At 36.8% G+C, this 19,576-nt stretch overlaps 1 protein-coding gene across 1 annotated transcript; it reads left to right on the top strand.

The window, feature by feature from the left end:
* Positions 1–3,468: 3,468 nt before the first annotated feature.
* On the top strand, positions 3,469–18,239 carry LOC129721246 (uncharacterized). The gene is made up of 2 exons (XM_055673576.1): positions 3,469–4,046; positions 17,451–18,239. The coding sequence occupies exons 1-2, from the start codon at positions 4,033–4,035 to the stop codon at positions 18,127–18,129; spliced, it is 693 nt and encodes a 230-aa protein (XP_055529551.1). The 5' UTR covers positions 3,469–4,032; the 3' UTR covers positions 18,130–18,239.
* Positions 18,240–19,576: the final 1,337 nt, after the last annotated feature.

The raw sequence follows: 19,576 nt of genomic DNA, 5'->3' as shown, positions 1-19,576 counted from the left end.
TTTCGCACCGAAAAAATGCGACTGAGTACACTTTGTGCATTTACCAAAATGTGCGACACCACACATTGTGTCTTACTTTGTGTGTTGCTTGGGGCAATGATTATTGGATTTGACAAACGAACGATTATAGTGTTATTTTGCACTCCATTTGACTTCTACTGAAATAATTAAGGAGCTAATTTTCAGTGCTGCTCAATGGGTTTTGTTTCAAAACTAAAAATGGTTTCTTCCCGAAGATAGACGCAATATGTCTCGTACATGAACAGTAGGGTGGCAAAAGAAATCGACTTTTCGAATTTCGTTTAGAAGTAGAGCTCAAAAGTTTCGTCTTCGAAAAAAGTACCCATACTAAACTTCAGCTTAATCTGACTTCGGGAACACGAAAGCATTATTTAGTGACGAATGAAAAAATGCACAGGTAGTTCATAAATTTGTGAATATCTATAAAAATTCTGATGCCAAATGTCTTGAAAATGCATGAAACATCGAGATCTGGTGTTATCCGAAAACAAAAAATGAAAAAATCGAACGGTTAAAGTTTCACTTTTCGACTGAATAGATATTAGCGCATTACCATTGATGCTCATACATACTCGATATTATTTCGCTTTGTGAAAACCAGTTTTTGTCCGATTTGAGATCTGTTTTTTTTTAAAGATGGCCAAGAAGATGCCAATGTTGTCAAATTCTTAGAATTTTGATATTTGGTCTTTAAACAAAATGGCGTAGAAAAAACATCAAAAATTTTCGGTTTCTCAAAAATTTTAAATGGCGCCATTGTTGCCCCTTAAGTTGAAATATGTTCAAACTTGGGGAAATTTATTTTCACATCAAAATACACAAAAAAAATATATATAGAAATCAAGGCAGAAAAAAAAGTAATTTTTTGTTGCACTGTGTAATCATGTCAACCTACTTCGATTATTAAACTTCCGCTTTTCTGGATTCAAGGCTTTTGAATGCTGGTTCTTGTTTCACAAAATAGTTAGATGTAAGATTGTAAAATTTTTGCAACTGTGACTCGAAAAATTTGTGTTCTACAGACAAATTTGCGCATGCGTTACAGCAAGAAGATAGTTACACGCCATCAAAAACGACGTATATGAGTGTTCTCCATTTTGAGTGTAGTATTCGTTTCTCCCTCCCAGATATTCTCGCAGATAGTAGTGGTAGATCATGTTGTGGTGATCATGTTCAGGTTTCAAATTAAACTGAGGTTTGTTTAATTGCTACAGTCATGTTTTAAGAGCAAGACAAATAAAGCATTGTAAAAAAATGCTTTGTCCGCCATTACTGATTTTTCTCGCGTATCCCCTGGAGGTACGCGTATTCCAGGTTGAGATCCGTTGATTCAAACGCAAGCTTGAACATGAAAAAATCGATAGAAAAAACGATTACCATTATGGAATTTTTAATATTCTTGTTTAATCCTTGTAACAAACAACCTGCAGTCTAGTGGCTACGGATTTCGATAGTTTTTCTTTCAAAAATAACGCCAAATAAGTAGTTTTAGTAATATACAGATAAAAAAATCCTGATCACCTAACTCCATTCATTACATTTCGCACCGATTTGCGCCGTAGTCTAATAATTTATATTGGCAGCTACAATATTATTAAGATCATCAAACATCATGGATATATAATATTCAATTTATGGGTCATATATACGGTATCCTCATGATTGTATGACATTCACAACTGTATAAAGAAAATTCCAATTGCTAAAAGTTGGTTTTAGAAAATAACATATATTTATACCATATATTTGACACGGCTTTTGCCATTTTTGAAATATTATTAATAAGCAGTTTAAGTAGTCAAAATGTAACCAATTTTTTCAAATATACACTATGTCAGAAACAACCTAACAACCTAACACATGTGTTATGATCATCATAACATTTTCTTCTATCGTTTGTCTTGTTTATTTTCTCGAAATTCTTTTGTAACATTCTTTCATTCCATGCAACGTTGCATTGGTATTCTTTTCATCGCAATATTAATCGACATGTGTGCAGAGTTTATTTAATCGATCAATTTTCCAGTTAATTAAACCTTTTGCGTCTCTCAAGTCAAGCAACATAAAAAATTATCATAAAAATTAATGACATATGAATGGACTTCAACTTAGTAAACCCGTTCTTTGAATGCCAGTGCAGGATGAAACCTATGTTTTATATATCCTCTCAGCTGGATGAAATGCCGCAATGAATACGCATAACCGTATTTGCTTGTGAGAATTTCTGATTCACTCATTTCATTCTGATCAGTTAGAGAATAAGCCAACTTTATACCCACAAAATAGAACGAACTTATATCAATATTGAATAATATTGCTAATGTTTAATATGGATTGACTTTGTACGTTGAAAGTAAAAAATAATTCCCAAAGCATGTTACGACATAACCATAAGCTACGTATTAACTGACTCCCGCAGTGTAAAGTCAGCTTCAACCATGTCGAAACCTATGCTGTGGTACAACATTTAGTTTGAAGTCAACTAACGGTTTTATTTCTGCACCTAGCCTGTACACTTTACTTAGTCATTCCATTTTAGGTAGCGAACCGAATCTAGCAATCGAAAATATAAATTGAACTCGACGGCAGGCTCTATCTACATCATGCTGAAAATTTATTTAACATCCACGTGTTTGTCAAAAAGTATGGAGTTCCTGTTCATTCCGATAGCTAACATAAACTTCGTACGAGAATATAGGTTTTGTCTTGAATATTATTTATATTGCTCTCTTGATTAGGTCCATTCACTTAAATCAATTCCTTGTTTTCATTATTTCCATTCTCTCATTTTTCATACTTTCATGTTAACTCTTCTTTTTTTATTCCTATACTCCTTCTTACATTCTTTCATTCACTTTTTCATTGTTTCATTTTTCTATTCTTCAATTTTTTCACTTTTTATTTTTTTATTCTCTAATTTTTATCCTTTTGTACTGTTCACTGTTATTTGGGTAAATTTTCATTACTCCCCCGCTCAACCTTTTATCGCCTAATATTGCATACTAACACAGTCAGTTAACATAGGAACCTCTTAAACTAGTAATGATTTTCTCGAAAGGCTACACTTTACTAAAAGCTATAATTTAAAATTTGATTTCAGCTATGTTGGTTCTACTTTATTATCATTAATTACTATCACTTGAGTTGAACGCACCAGATTGAACAACTTGCTCCGCTCTTCCTAGCCATTTCCCTTCTCGAATGAATTCCAAGTTTTCAGCAGCGCTAACCGAATCGTCATAGTGGTCATTCACAAGCTTCGTAATGTTTCGCGAATGTTTTTATTACCCATCGCCCCGGTCAGCCCTGCCCGCTTTCCAACCTGACAACATGGCTGTGGTTGTGAGCAACGGCGCTTGAAGAGATTAATGTTTTGGAAGATGTTTCGCGTGAGCCATCACCTTGGCAGTTGTCGGCAGCACCAGCAGTCGTCTTTTCGAAGTTCTGTGGTACGTATTACTTTTTAACACCGCTAAACGCGCTTACAGTTAAACTTTATAAGCGCTCTTCGCATCGATGCGCAGATAGAGCCAAAGGCACTTCGTTCTGAACTCTGGCTAAGACTGTTGCCGGTGAAAGAGTAACCAGTGTCTCACTAATAACAACAACAGTCATTATCAACGGACCCGCTCCGGTAAACGGATTGAGACTGACCAAGACCAAGAAAGAAGCACCTTCTTCATGATTATGCTGAGCAAGAACGAGACTTTGCAGAACCAATATATGTACCATATAAAACTAAAATGTTAAGAAGAGCCTTAATTCATTGCGGTTCTGTGTATCGTGGCGGTAACAAGTCTTATAAGTGGCATTGAAATTGAGCAAATCGCAACAAGTGGTTGCTTCGAATCGAAATCAATGGATAGTGTTCGATGATTTAAGTAGGACTTAAACTCAGGTGTGCACGACTTAAGTGACTTTGGAAGAGCAGTACGAAAGTGAACAGTGCATTAGTGCGAAACACAATACTAAAAGCGAATCATTACACGAGAAGAGCAAGAACCAGCGATAATGCGACCTCTAAAGTGAGTTCCACGACATAATCGATGTTTAATGCTTAACCAAATAGTTTATCAGCTACATGAAAAATAAGGTAATCACAAAAAAACGTAACGACCGCGGAATCTCGAAAATCTATCACGGTAATCGACCCATCAATTCAATGCATGCATGCATCATTTCATGCAACGATGAGTTATCATCATAACATTGCGCAAGGATCGATCGTGGAGCGCCGATGTAAAACCGGCACGCAAGTAGGGTATCAGAACCAGTTGTTACATCTGATATTGATATGTACATCGAAGTCGATCGGTGAAAATAATGAGTAATATCCATTTAAACTACTTTATTGAAGTTTTGTTTTAAATTGAACTGCCGATAAAGATAATTTGTGATAAAGTGATAAAAAAATATTTTGACTGGACATGTTATCACGCTTCCTCGGCATATTAATCACTTATAACAGAAGGTTCGATAAAAATGAAATTTAGTCTGATTTTTTTTTCAATATCATGAATTATTTTGAGTTTCTTAATTTTTTCTCGCTTTTATAAAAAGGTTATATTGCGTGCTAACATGTTTTTTTAGAATCAAGTCGCATGAATGTTGTGATTGTAACTAATGATACAACAAGAATTATCATCGATGAAATTGCTATTTCAATTAAATACCAGCCTTTTGTCAGAACACAGTGCTAACGAAATTAAATGAAAAATCGTGACTGCTACCTTACCATAGCAGCATCCAGTTATTCGCGCTGTTCCATCACGTCACGTTAAATGCGTATGCGGCGTGGCCCGGAACTGATAATTGCAATAATTATTAATTTCATGATGCTGAAGATGCTTGTCGGAGTAAATATAGAACGAGATCTGTGGCAAGGCTGAGAAAACTTAACGCAACAATCGCGCGAGGCAAGTTTGACGAGTCGTGACCGCTAGTTTTTTTCCCTGTTTTCTTAGGCAAGTAACTCCTGGAATAGCGCAGGTAGGTCTACATAACTTCCCCTGCCATTCAGCTGTAAAAAATGTCTAAAGAATTCTTTTAAGAGACTTGGATTATTTCAATAAGGGTTGTAAACGGATGGAACTCCGCCAACAGTTTATTGAACCTTCAAAGGGCCAAGGTTGATGGTTAATGTGTCAGAACATCAATTGGAAGCAATGCTGTCGGAGTATGGAATGATAATTGAAGATCGTTATGTTCAATAATCCAATAGGATACCTTGAAATCGATTCGTAACCCTGAAAAAGGGAAAGACATAATTTTCAGTGCTGCTATCTATTACAACCGGCTAGTATCAATATAAAGTTTTGAATATATTAACGTGAAAATTGTCGGAATGATGAAAATAGCCAACTACTCTTCCATGCTTTGAACACAGAATGAGGTTTAAACTGTCTTCTTGGCTCTGTCTCTGATTTAATATAACAGAATCCGTCCCAAAAGCTTTTATTTACTCGAAAGCACCTACTACAATAATTGAAGTAACTTTAACAATATGTTATGACATGATGAACACGTTAAGTTAAATGAACAATGAAGCTTCACTTTTTGCGTGTGCACAAATTTGTAATCACGGGAAATTTTGTTTTATAATATTCCGCTAATTTAAGTCAATTTAACTGTTTAGTCCTTGAATTTCATGTTCCTATGAACATCAGTTTACAACAGTTACTTTCCAATCAGTGGCGTAGCATGACCGGGTGACACCCGGAGCGGAAAATTTTAACCGCTACAAAATACACAGGAAGAAAAAACTCAATGCGTAAACCATTCCAACCACTCCTCCCCCGCACAGCCTTTGATTTTCTAATTTTTTTTTTCAGCATAAGAGTTTTTAATTACTGTTCATACGAGTGCAAATGAAATCAAATTTTGTTTTTTTATGCTAGGTATCAGTTGTTTCACTAGATTACACGCATCTTGCCTCGAAAGATACAAAACAAACGACTTCGATGGTGAATTAAAATAAAGTTTGAAACGTGGTACAATTGTACTTGAGAAAGCCTACAACTTTTGATGGCGCAAACCCAACAAATAAACAGATTATAAAAATGTGCTATCAGAAAATCGCTACTAAGATTTTGTGCTGTATGCTTCAGTGATGCTGAGAAATCTTTTTTTTAATTGTGTAAATTTGTGAAAATATACAGGATGATTGACTCTTTGTTTGGAGTTTTACATGGGGCTGATAGAAGGCCATATTTGATGAATAAAACCATTCTTCGCATATTCCCTAACGTTAATCTACTTGGAATTCTATTGGCTTCATTCCACTTCATTTTATCGGCTCCATTGGCAATTCCAAGCAAAACTAATTTAAATAAATTTTAGTTGTTATTTTATATTTTACTGAAACTTTTTACTGATTTGTGTTTCTGGGCTATAAGTTATTTTCTTTATTCACAACTTATTGTGAAAAAGTTTGTGTAAAAATAGTATTGCCGAATATTTTTTTTTAGGCCAGAATGGTTTGTTTGATTGGCGTGTTTTCTATAGGAACTACAAAACGGTAACTAAACAATGATGATGGTTTCGGGGCCGGATTTAGGCGCTGGGGGCCCGAGCCCTCTTTTCATAAAAAAATTTAGAATTAATTTTAAATTTCGAAATGACTGAACGCCTCGCTGGATGGTGACGAGCAAAGAAAAGGTCTTCACGCCTGACCCAGCAGTAGGAGGGGGGCTCGTATCGGAAGGCCCGGGGCATCTGCCTCAAGCGGCACTTCTCTTTGAAAATTTACACAACATTTCCGACCAATGTTGTTCTTGCTTGAACGTCTGCCCCGGTGAACCTGACCATATGCACAATGGTTCTGAAACCTGACTAGAATGGGACCTGAAAATAAATATAACTCCTCAATATAAACCCTCACTCTGACAGTCAATTTTACACATTTCTTTCGTACTTTGAAGTGCAAAATATATGGAAATAGCATTAAGTGCAAAAAATGACAATATCATCAATCTGCATGTTATCTTAGGCGTCGAGCTGACCAAACTGCTACACCTTTTTCATATACAATCTTGAACAGCTCAACGATCAATGACAAACTATGCACGCTAAATCGGTTTTGCTCGTAGTGACAATTTTATGAGAATTTAAGTCATCAGATGGCAGCACTCACCGTCAGAAATCGGTCGTGTTCAAAATGTATGAAAAATATGGAAGTTAGATATCTTGTTCTAGTTATCTTTGGTTAGGAGGAGCGATGCGATCATTGGCGCGCGTTAACCGTATCTCGGCGGTAGAGGAAATGTTTCGCCAACCCGATCGGCTCAATACAGCGTCTGTTCTCCATATTACGGGCGGCTGATCAACGTCCTGGTGCTAGTGCGGGACTCTATACAGTGCTGTCACGATAGTCCTTTCGGCGAGACTTGGGGTTGGTGCAAGCTTTTCAAGCCAGCCATAAAATCAGCCCAGAACATTACGTCAAAATCGTTATCTCAACACCTAGGTTGGCCAGGAGAAGTAAGTCAGACCGGTTATTGGAAAGTTCAGCACAGACCGGCTCACGAACGAAAACGGCCTTCGATTCATTGACTTCGCCGCCTCCAAGAATAAACGTAGTACCTAATTTCAGCATAGCCTCCCTTATCGATACACCTGGAAATCACCTGAAACACAAATCGACCATGTTTTGATTGACGGGAGAAATTTCAACTTCAATGCAGCTTTCAAATGAAGCCAATAGACGCCACACTGTTTCCAAAGCTGCAAAAACGTGATCGAAATTATTTTGACCTAAAAACATTGATTTTAGAGCCGTAACGTCTTCAGCAAAGTTGTTCCAATTAATTATTTTCCATTTTTTAGAAGTTAGAATTTTGTGATTAATCTACCTAAAAGTGAGAAATGAGGTTTAATTTTCTCATTTTTGCATATATAAATCTCCTTTGCTGAGTAAAGTTTTAGCACATTTTGTAAGAAAAAACTTTGTCGAAGACACTATACTTGTATCTGCTCATTTAAATGAACTATTGTGAAGTTTTCTCGAGAATGCCTCTTAAAATCATTTTTTTATATAACTTTCTATAGTGATTTTCTAAAATTTTTCAATGTTGTACAATGTTGTTAACTACAATAAAACACACAAGTTCACCGAAGAAATTTTCTTTTTATCTCTCAAGCTTATAGTTAGGCTGATACAAATTTCGAATTCTTTTTATGTCCAAGGTTATCAAAGTTAGCAAAGGGGGTGGCAAAAATAAATAACACCGAGACGAAAAAAAAAGAAATATCTTTGATCAAAGTTTGTGTGCAAGTTTTGACGTTTGTAACTTGCACTCAAATAAAGGTTGAAAATAACACTTTATTATTATTAGTATTTATTTCGCTTGCCTTTCGACGACACTCTCGCTGTCACCTGACTTGTTTGTTGCTAAATTAAGCATTTATGCTGTCGGAAAACCAATGAAATGAACAAAACGGTTTAGGCTTTTTTTTTCTTCCCCTTCCAATATTCAAGATTTTTGAAGGAGAGGGGGGGGGGGGGGGTGACATAAAATGAAAATAAAATTTGTAACGGCCTTATTAAAGATTAATAATAAAATAATGCACTTATTTATTTACAAATATCTGCACAGGAGACAGCGAGAGACAAAGGCTATATCTGGACTAAATGACGTTTTACTTACGCTTAAAAATAGAACAGGTTTAGTCTGCAGGTATTTGCAGATTTTAAAGATATCTGTTAGTGAATTAGTGCATTGTTTCAATAACAATCGTCAATAACCGATGGAATATGAGAGATAAAAATAAACTTTCTTGAATGAAATTGTGTGTTTTGTGATAGTATACAACAATGTAAAACAATGGAAAATTGTAGAAAATCACCACTAAAAGTTAGGGAACATCTATAAATGACGTAGCTTTTTTTAGGTTTTTTTGACTCCCTTCTCCCCCATCGTAGCATTTCGACACAAAGTCAAAACCCCCTTTAGATAATTACGTAGCTTTATAGCAAGCCCCCCCTCCCTCTCATGATATTTTTTGCCTGTTTTTATTATCAAAAACGCATGAATGAATAAGAAAAAACAAGAAAATAATAAAAATAACCCTAAAACGACAAAACAGTGATCAAATAGAACAATTAGAAAAAAAATCACTTTTTTTCTTAGTTTAACATTTGCTACGTAGCTTGGCTTGACCCCCTACCCTCCCCCTCGTCACATTTCGTCACAAAACTGCAAACCCCCTCCTCCCCCCTCAAATGCTACGTCATTTATGAATGTTCCGTCATATTAAAAAAATGATTTTGAGTGGCCAACTCTGGAAACCTTCACAAAAGTCCATTTGATAAGGCAGATAGAGGTATCCGTACCTTTGAAAAAGTTGTTTCTTATAAAATGTGCAACAACTTTCCCGAACCAAGTAAATTTTAAGATGCAAAAATGAAAAAAGTAAAATTCGCTACTCACTGTTGAGTGGATTAATCACAAAATTGCAACTTCTATAAAATAGAGAATAATTAAAGGATCAACTTTCCTGGAAACCCATTTTAGTGCTATGGCTCTAAAATCTAGTTTTTTGGATCAAAAAAATTCGATCACGTTTTTGCAGCTTTGGAAACAGTGTGAGACGGCTGGTTCAACGAGTAGTATCAAACGATTCTAGACAAGAAAATTCTAAACAAGGAAATGGAACAGCTGTATCGTTCTCAAGCAATACGTAGATTCTACAAGAACTAGATACATCCCGAGCAGGTTTTGTGCCGCGAGCTAAAATGTGTCGGAATAAAGACGAAGGCATCTTAACGAATGAACGTGAGGTGATCATCGGTGAAAGCAGCACTACAATGAGCACACGAATGTTGCAGATGCAGAGGACCAAAGCGGTAGGAACAACGACTTCGTCAGCACAGCGGACGAGGAAGACATACCGCCCCCCACGATAGATGAAGTTAAGGATGCTATCAAGCAGCTCAAGAACAACAAATCAGCGGAAAAAGATAGCATCGCAGCGGATCCTATCATGCTAGGCCCAGATAGGTTGGCTTCCTGTCTGCACCAGCTGATAGTCAGAATCTGGGATATAGAACAGCTACCGGAGAAGTGGAATGAGGGTGTAATATGCCCATTATACAAAAAGGGCGACAAGTTGGAATGTGAGCACTACCGAGCGATTACGATTCTTAGCTGCTTACCGCTAGCACGAAGATTTGTGGGAAGTTGTCAAGCTGGTTTTGTAGAGCGATCGACAACAGACTAAATCTTGACGAAGCGGAAAATCCTCCAAAAGTGTCGCGAATACCAAGTCCACGTGCACTACATATTCATCGATTTGTAGGCCCCTTACGACACTATCGACCGTGTAGAGCTATGGAATGTTATGGACGAAAATGGCCTTCCTGAGAAGCTAACAAGACTGATTAAGGCCGCGCAGGATGGTGTAAAGCACTGCATAATAATTTCAGGTGCGGTATCAACTTCGACAAGGCGACGGTCTTTACTGCCTCTTGTTCAACATTGCGCTTGAAGGTGATATGGAACTTGCGGCTTTCAACATGCTGGGTACGATCTTTAATAAATCCAACCAGTTTATCTGCTTCACTGACGACATGGACCTCGTCGGAAGGACGTTTCAGGCGATTACTGAACAGTACACCAAGCTGAAACGTGAAGCAGAAAAGGCTGAAATGGAGGTTAATACCGAACCGAACCGAGCGCGATAAGGATCGCAGAGGCAATAGCGTAGTAATCGACGGAGATGAGTTCGAGGTTGTTGACGAATTTGTGTTCCTCAGATCATTGGTAACGTCAGACAACAACTGAAACATAGGAATCCGCAAACGAGTTGTAACTGGAAGTCGTGCCTACTATGGACTCTACTAGATGTTGAGGTCTGGCAAATCCGTACCAAGTGCATCATGTACGGGGTCTGGCCTCCGTACCAAGTGCATCATGTACAAGACGCTCATAAGACCGGTAGTCCTCTACGTGCACGAGACAAGGACAATGCTCGTGGAGGATTTTCAAGCACTAGCCGTTTGGCGTCATCCATTAATTATGTAAGGACTTTTTTCGAAATTTTCGACCCCCCCTCCCCCCATAATAAGGCTTAGTAAGATTTTGCATTACCCCTCTCCCCCTCCACGAATCTTACGTACGATTGTCTTTTTAAGTAAAAAAATATTTTCGAAGGTAAAACATTTTTTTACACATAACATATTCGTAAAGCAGCGGTTCTCAACCTGGGGTACGCGTACCCCTAGGGGTACGAGAAAGCTTTTACGGGGTACGCGAAAGAAAAATCAGAAATGGCGGATAAAGCAATGTTTCTTATAAAATTTCATTTGTTGTTCAAACTTGCTCTTGAAACATGAGCATAGTAATCAACCAAACCATAATTCAATTCGAAACCTGAATTAGACTACCACAACATGATCTACCACTACTCTCTCCCACTCTGCTAGAATATTCCAAGTCAGGGGGTACAATTGATTTGAAAAATATCGCCAAGAGGTACGCGAAAAAAAGGTTGAGAACCGCTGTCGTAGAGGGTAAAAGAAAACAAGTTAATACAGTTAATACTATGTTCAAGTAAACAAAATTCAAAATTAAGTAGAAATGAAGTAAAGCACGCAATCACCCACCGACGGCGAATTCACTGCTTTCCCAAGGTTCAACTGTTAGGATCGCAGGGATAAATAATTCAACTAATGTTATTTTTTTCAGTTTTGTAAACTTTTTTTTCAGTTTTTTCTTAAATTTTTCAATCTTACGTAAGATTTTCTTGAATCCCCCTCTCCCCCCTTGTAAGCATTCGTAAGAAATTTGGGTACCCCCTCCCCCCTTAAACCCTTACGTAATTTGTGAATGACCCCTTTTCAAAAGACGTGTGCTTAGGACCATCTTCGGCGAAGTATGTGAGGATGGCGCATGGAGGCGAAGGATGAACCACGAGCTGGCGCAAAGTCACCTAAGCTGGAAGGGTACAATGGGCGGGACATGTTGTGTAAGAATGCCGGATAATCCCACAAAAATGGTGTTCGTCCCGAATCTGGCCGGTACAACACGTACAGACGCGCAACAAGCTATAGGTTGGACCTGGTAGAAGCTCAACAAACTAGAGACAAGCTAAAAGTGCGTTGGCGTAACATTGCGACGCAGGTAAAATCCTGAGGGATATTTCACCAGGAAAGTAAGTAGTATCTCGAATGTCATCACAAATTTGAAACAACAAATTGTACTCGACTTACTGATTCCTTCAAATTCTTTGCATACTCCAGCGCTTCCACAGCCTGTAGTAACTACTCACACGAAACACACTAGTTTTAGCAAAAAATCTGATAAGAAAACGCCTTAAATGCAAACTTCAACTAAGCAGATAATCCACACCCGCACAACATTAGCAGGGCTGCCAGAGTTCTCTACAGAATCTGTACAAAAATCTCTGCAGTTTTTTTTTAAGATTATGATCACAATTGGATTACATAAGATTATATTGGTGGAACGGGACGGAATCCAAGCATAAGAAGATTGATGGCTTCTTCATGCGTACTACCGCATTTTGGCTTTTTGCCTCATGAAAAATTGTAAATTATACGATTAACCTGCATTTATTTATTACTGAACTTAGGGGCCATCCACATACCACGTGGACAGATTTTAAACGATTTGGCCCCTTACTTAGAGCAACTAAGTTTAATAATTTTTACTTTTAAATTCATCGTCAAAAGCCACATCATTTTCTTTTGGCGATTGTGACTTATTTACAAGAAAAATCGATTGAAAATGGCGAAACTCAAATATTCAGCGCATCGCGAAATCACGGTTTTTGTATTTTTGCAATAGTTATGTTGTGAAAACAATTAGGTGCGTACTTTTGCCATTAAATACGTACTTTTGCCATGAAATTTAAAAAAAAAATCATTTATGTGAATTTGAATAGACCTATAAAAATGCTGACTGGATCATGCGTACTATTTAACTGTTCTGGGTAGATAGTATTTGTTTCAATCTAAGACATCCTGCCGTCGAGGAATTTGTAGAATCGTGCGAGGTTTACCTCCAAGCAACAAAAATTAATTCGAATGATATTCCTAAAAATGACTTTTATCAAAACCTTCATTAACGAGGACTGCATATGCGCAGAGCCATAACTATTTAGCCAAAGAAAATATTACCAAAATAAATCTATTCGCTTGTGCTCGAACAAATCGTTTGTCACGTAAAACGCTTTTCGAATAATCCTACATTATTTATCCCCAGTTCGCTGTATCTTCTACATCTTGCGATATTTATACTGACAAATTCCTGAAATGAAAATATTTTAATGATAGTCAAACAATACACTCAAAACCGTCAGCCTTTCCTGAGAACACGATGCTTTTAGTTTTATGTCTCGCTGTCCCGCATGCTTCGTAAGGGCAGACATAGTTATGCTCGAATTCGGCATCTGAATTCAAAACGCGACCTCGATCACGAGTGCGAAAACACCAACAACGAATTTTTAATTAGACTTGTTTATTACGTCCAATCCGCCACCGCAGGTTAATATAGTCAATTGAAGCTTTATTGCGGTTGAATTTATACGAAAAAGAAAAATGCAAAACACACCTGAAGATCAAGGTTGGATTTTTCTCATGGGTTCTCTTAAAGGGATAAAATAACGGACAGTTAGCGTAAACATGGGCGTTAAGGTACTAAGCCGGAAATTTGAATCTCGTTGGTCAAACTCATTAGTATTGTATGTGGTGAAGCAAAGGCGCAGTCATTTGAAAAATCTGACAGACTTTGCTGTATTAACTAAATGATATTGAAAAATTCCTATTTTAATTTATCTAATAAGCAGGCACATACACTATTATTATCATACATCAGCATACCTAAAATAATGTAATGAAATCATGTTAAGAATCCATCGTTATACTGACCCCATGCTTTGTTTACCTGTCCGAATAGGATCAGATGTGAAAATTTAACTCGTTTCCGTCTATCGGTATATGTACAGAAAACTGAGGTTGATGCGCAAATCAAACTCGTTTGTGGAGCTCTTAAATCATTGCTCGGAGGTGTCAGTTACTAGGTTCCACGGTTTATGTTATAGACCAATGATTGTACTTTTTTTTCCATTTTCGCCCATAATGTGATGAGTGATCCTAAGTCGAAAACGCTGCATGCTCGAGAGCTCCTCGGTACAGACTAGCGAACAGAGATCCATTGCCCCAGAGATGGGTATCTTTTTCTAACCATGAGGAAGTGATCTTAAACTTGAAAATCGGCACAGAGAGAACGAAACGAAGGTAATTAACTATCGAAAGGCATTTCATGAATGAATGAAATTCGTGCTTTTCGTCTCGATGGGTTGCCGATTTGTTTGTTTATAACTTCTTTGGGGTGTGAACAAATATAGATTGACCAACGCGCCGGACCACAGACCATGCATTTCTTGTGCACACATGTCGGTCAATGGTGAATGATGGTAATAAACACCAGAAAGCTATAGTGTTTTTTTTATAATATGCTAAATTGCTTACTTTTTAATGTTAATAAGCAATACTTGGGCAATCATATTGCAATGATGTGTATTATATACGGTATATTTATGATCACCAGGGATGTCATGTAGAAAACCTCATGTAGTTTTCGACGAGTTTTTTACGTAGAATACCTCTGGTAGAATACCTATCCAAAATCGAGTATTCTACGTGTATTCTACGAAAACCTGCAAAGAAATTTTTGTGGTGAATTACATGAAGAATGAACGTAATTTAAGTTAAGATAATTATTTATTATTAATTGCGATGATTATTTTGTGTGAATTGAGAACGAATTTGACATTCAAAACCAATGCTTTTAATCTCCATCAACTGAATTTTTTTTATGTGTTTCATAAGTGTTCGGATTAGAAATAACTCCCGTTTGCAAAATATTCTAGGGTTTTCTAGCCAGTACAAACAACAAACCCAGGTATGTTTAATTTTATCTTCGAAACTTTATATAAATTTGTAAATTAAATTAAGTAGCAATTCAGAACCCAAAAAATGATTAATTACTCAACTCGAAACTGAGTAATACTGTACCCAAAAAGTGAGTAACACACATTCAGTTTCTAAAACTCCTTGTTTCTCAATTATTTGTATTTACGGAGTAACTCATTTTATGAGTTGTTCCACTTTTTACAAAAATGCGTCAAATCTTACTCATTTTAAAGTTATTATTCCCGAGGGTGTGAAGAACCGTTGAAAGTTGCATAGAATTTTTGGTGAGCTTTTTTATATATGCCAGGGGAATCATGAAACATTGAAATGTTGGGTACGCTCTAAATATATGAGATTTGAGAACGATAACATAGTTCTGTAGAAATTGGGCCTTAGATGCGCCTGTTGCACTGATTTGGTTAACGCCTGTTGCTCTGATTTTGTATGTGACGTATATTATGCGATTTTGCTTTCATTAGCATTTTTGGATGACAAAAAACATTTTGTTGAATCGTGAATTACGATTGAAATTATTGAATGAAAACTCTGTTTGCTTTTTTGAGTTTCTTTACCATTGCTTGTTTCGCCATAATCACAAAATAGTCCGGAAAAATCGTGTTTCTTTTTTTTTGTTATATTAATTCTCCCGTTACTTAAATACACCTAATCAGCGCAGCGAATGGCTTTGTATGACTCATACTGTGAGTTCTCGAGTGTTTGAGAATTTTCTACTTGGGAGAAGTTTTCTACCGTAGAAAACGTAGAATACCGTTTTCTACGTAGATTACTTACGAGTCCCGAAAAATCGCGTAGAATACCATCCCTGATGATCACGGTTACATTTTAAATTTATTTGTAAAACTTTATGTTTGACTTGTTTGATGTGAGTATCAAAATGAACGTATAAATAACAATTGATTGGTTTTTTGTTCGTTTTTTATCTTACTTGAGCGTTTTATAGAAAATTACAATAACACGATGCAGATTTTTTTTAACTGAAGTATTTATCCAATGAAAATGCAATCAATTATGAGTAAGATCATAGCTCTATAATTTTCGTTTTTTCTTAGCTTCATCTTCCTGATTCTCTAGGGTATGGAACGTCTTCGACAAATTTTCTGCTGCTGTGTTATGAAAAAACCTGCCGAAGAAAACGACTGGCGAAGACGTTCTATACCCTAGTAGATGAATGTTTCGTAATGGTTCACTCTTGTCCTGGTTGTGTTTTTGATTTTCACAGTAGATGCCCCCTGCAATAACGTAGACCGAATTACAGCTCATGAAAATAAAACAAGGGCAAACACTGTTGTTACACCGAAGGTATTTGAGCATTTGATTAATTTACTGATAGGCTACATATATTTCACGCTCGCTGTACAATTTTGCCCTGTTAGTGAGCGGTGCGAAATGGCATGTTAGATCGCGACCACAGGAGAGAAAAGTTATATTTCTGCCACACGAGAGCCAGCATCACTCGACAGTGAACACGTATTTTCATAAATTCATCCACGGAGACCAGAGGAACTGGTGTTTAGCCAGTGCAAAACAGCAACAGTCTGCAAACAGATTAATTTCTGTTTTGTCAGCGGCTGTCGTGTACTTCTCGTTAATATTTTAATTGCGTAAGACGGAAACATCTCAATTTGTAAGCCGTTTTTGAGCGTAATTATAGGTTCGTAGATAACGAATTCACATTTCGATCATTGAAGCATAAGAGCAGTACTTGTGTAATCATTATAATCTGTGAATTGTTTACATTTTTTGTGCTGTCACGTACCTATCTCGAATAATTAATAGTAAGTCCTGATAACCTTGAAATTTTCAAAATGAGAATCCCATGGAGACATGTTTTCTATCTGGGTAGTACAGCTTTCTGAATGCATTCGTTTTCAAGATATTTCAAATTTAATCGTAAATATAATAACTGTTTTCAAAAATACGCCTGTTCTGGAGTTGATCTTAATACTTCAGCAGATAATGTGCCCAACATTGACCAATGTGTAATGTCTGACTAATGTTACACAATCAACTCTTCGGCAGTAAGAAGATCGGATGAGCAATCCAGGAGTTGTGCCTATCTATTACCTGCCTGATTCGTAGATGGAATTGAAGACTTTAAAGATCAGCAACCAGCTACTACTCAAAAATTGTTAGAAAAATAGTGTTTTCAGTTAAGAAATAGAACTTAAAAACGGAACTTCAACCCCAAGTGTTATAAACTATTTCGTAATAAACGACGCTCTAGTTTCAGACCAAATTGGTTGAAAACGCTATCCTTATTCTAAGAGTGTAGATTTATTACAATATTATTGCTATTGTTTGCTAACGACGACAATAGAGTGAAATTACACGATACGTTTATCATTTATTTATACCATAAATTGAAAAGTTAAATGTCCTATATGATACCATTGACAGTCTGCATTATCGAGAGACAGCTTTTACAAACATGTTCGATGCTAATGAGTTTTTCGTCCGTTGGTCTTTATCATTTCAGATACATTGCAATTGGAGTTTTTCTCTTGGTTCTGATTCAGTCAAGTTATGCACAGTTCAAAATACTCGGCGTCACGTCAGGTCGTTCCAGCAGCGACAACGTCGAACTTGCACTAGTGCACATCCGACCTTTGCTGCAGAGCCCGGCAAAACCGGTCGCGTCAAGATCATTTGAAGATGCCCCGGTATCAATCGCAATTAGCACCAGCGAACCAGTGACGGCAGCAGATAATGTGCGCATCGAACCTGAGGGTAGCAAAATTATCAAGCTCCAAATTATGGATCCTTCAGCAGCTCGCAATATATCAACAAGGGAACGAAAATTGCAATACAGTAACCTTCTCACAGATAATAACATTATAAACATCGCTCCGTTGAAGCCAACCTCAATTCCCACAACAACAAACGGTCCCATACCATCTCACCGTAGAAGAGCTACTGGGTCAACTGTATTGAACGGGGATTCGGAGTTGTTCTACATACGTACACCTTCTTCTCCCGCGCCCTTCAAAAAGCATTATCAAACTAAAGAAAATGACATCATTTCTGATTTCGTACTGCAACGATACAAACGCCGGAAGTACAAGTCAAAGTGCCGCTGTGAACGTATCTGGAACTGCCCACGAATTCAGTTATCCATAGCACGGTGTGCACCAGATTACTTCATGTGTTGCTTTTAACTTACCCCATAGTGTTTAGTGCGTAGACATTCAGGAATCATAAGTTAGGCATAGTATTGTATTTATAGTTATTTATCAAATAAAAAATCCCTAGATGTATGTATTTTTCATTGCTGTCTTCCATTACACACGCATGTTCAAATCTTTAAGTATTATGTAGATCAAAAGCTATCAACAATTAAATTACTATTCCAAAGGTCATAACTAACACTTCATCGTTTTTCCGAAGCGTCTTTTTATTTTATCAATGGTTCAGCTCTAGTTACTGTCCCAAGCGTGGTTTTCGTTCAAAAGGCTAGAGTGATCTCTCCGCTATCAACTCGTGCAAATAACATTTCATAGAAGGTGTTTAAAAAGTTGTGGTGACTGAACGAATGTGATCAATCAAAAAATCGATCAAAGCAGATAGGACCTTTTGAAATGTTTCTCTAGATTTATTCGTTGCCATAACAGGCCCGAAATGATATGGATGCGTATCAGAAAATCTGAGCCATTTAAAATGACGTTTGAATCTTCATCACCAAAATAGGTCAAATTTTCAAACTCTTTTTTCTCGAAACGTCAATTTTCGAGTTATCTAGTTCTAGCATTAAAGGGACGAAATGATCCCGTATGAAAAAAATCTAGAACTAACGTTTTAAATCGACCATTGAACGGTTTGCTGCCTATTGTTAGGCGTTTCGAACCACCAACGTAAAATTTATCTATATTAAAAGCTTTCAAGACAAACGAAAGCTCCACGTTTGTATCGTTTTTATGCTTTTAAGTTTACCATCCACTACACCTAGACAGATAACGTTAAATAACACTTCATATAAAAACGGTTTATTTTTACGTGAGAAAAAAAATTTCATAAGCTTTAACCCTCTCCCGCTCACAAGGTTTATCATTGAAATTTATAGCTTCACGTGAAGATTCAAGCTGAGCACTTTGTAGACTAACTAAAATTACTGTCAACTGTAGTATTTTGAAGAAAATGTCCAGTGATGCTCTGAAGCAGCATATAAATGTTTATGGAACAATCGTAAGCACAACAAACCAATTTATGTCAAGATATGATGATTATAATTCTTGGTGCTTTAGAGTTACCATGAGCGGGAAAGGGTTAAGTAATAATCATGTTAGCGAACCTCGAATCTTGAACTTGCGTTTTTTTCTGGATTTAAGGCTTTGGTTACTATTTCGAACACAATTCATCACGGCCAAATGTTAATTCTAGTTTCACAAAATAAAGAGATGAGGACTGTAAAATACTTGCCTCACAGGTAACGCTCTCATACACATTTCCAGAAAGTCCGCCCAAATATATATAAAAAACAAAACTCAAAGCTCTGAAGAAACTTTTATACAACGGCAAATTGAAAAAACGCAGACTCGAAAAATTTGTGTTTTACAAACAAATTTGCACATTCAGCATTTCTGATGTTACTAAAAACTTCGTTTGAGT

This window comes from Wyeomyia smithii, chromosome 2 (genome assembly GCF_029784165.1).
Source record: "Wyeomyia smithii strain HCP4-BCI-WySm-NY-G18 chromosome 2, ASM2978416v1, whole genome shotgun sequence".
In the NCBI taxonomy this organism is placed as follows: Eukaryota; Metazoa; Arthropoda; class Insecta; order Diptera; family Culicidae; genus Wyeomyia; species Wyeomyia smithii.
Note: the sequence above shows the minus strand (reverse complement) of the source record. Positions and strands in the feature narration are given on the sequence as shown.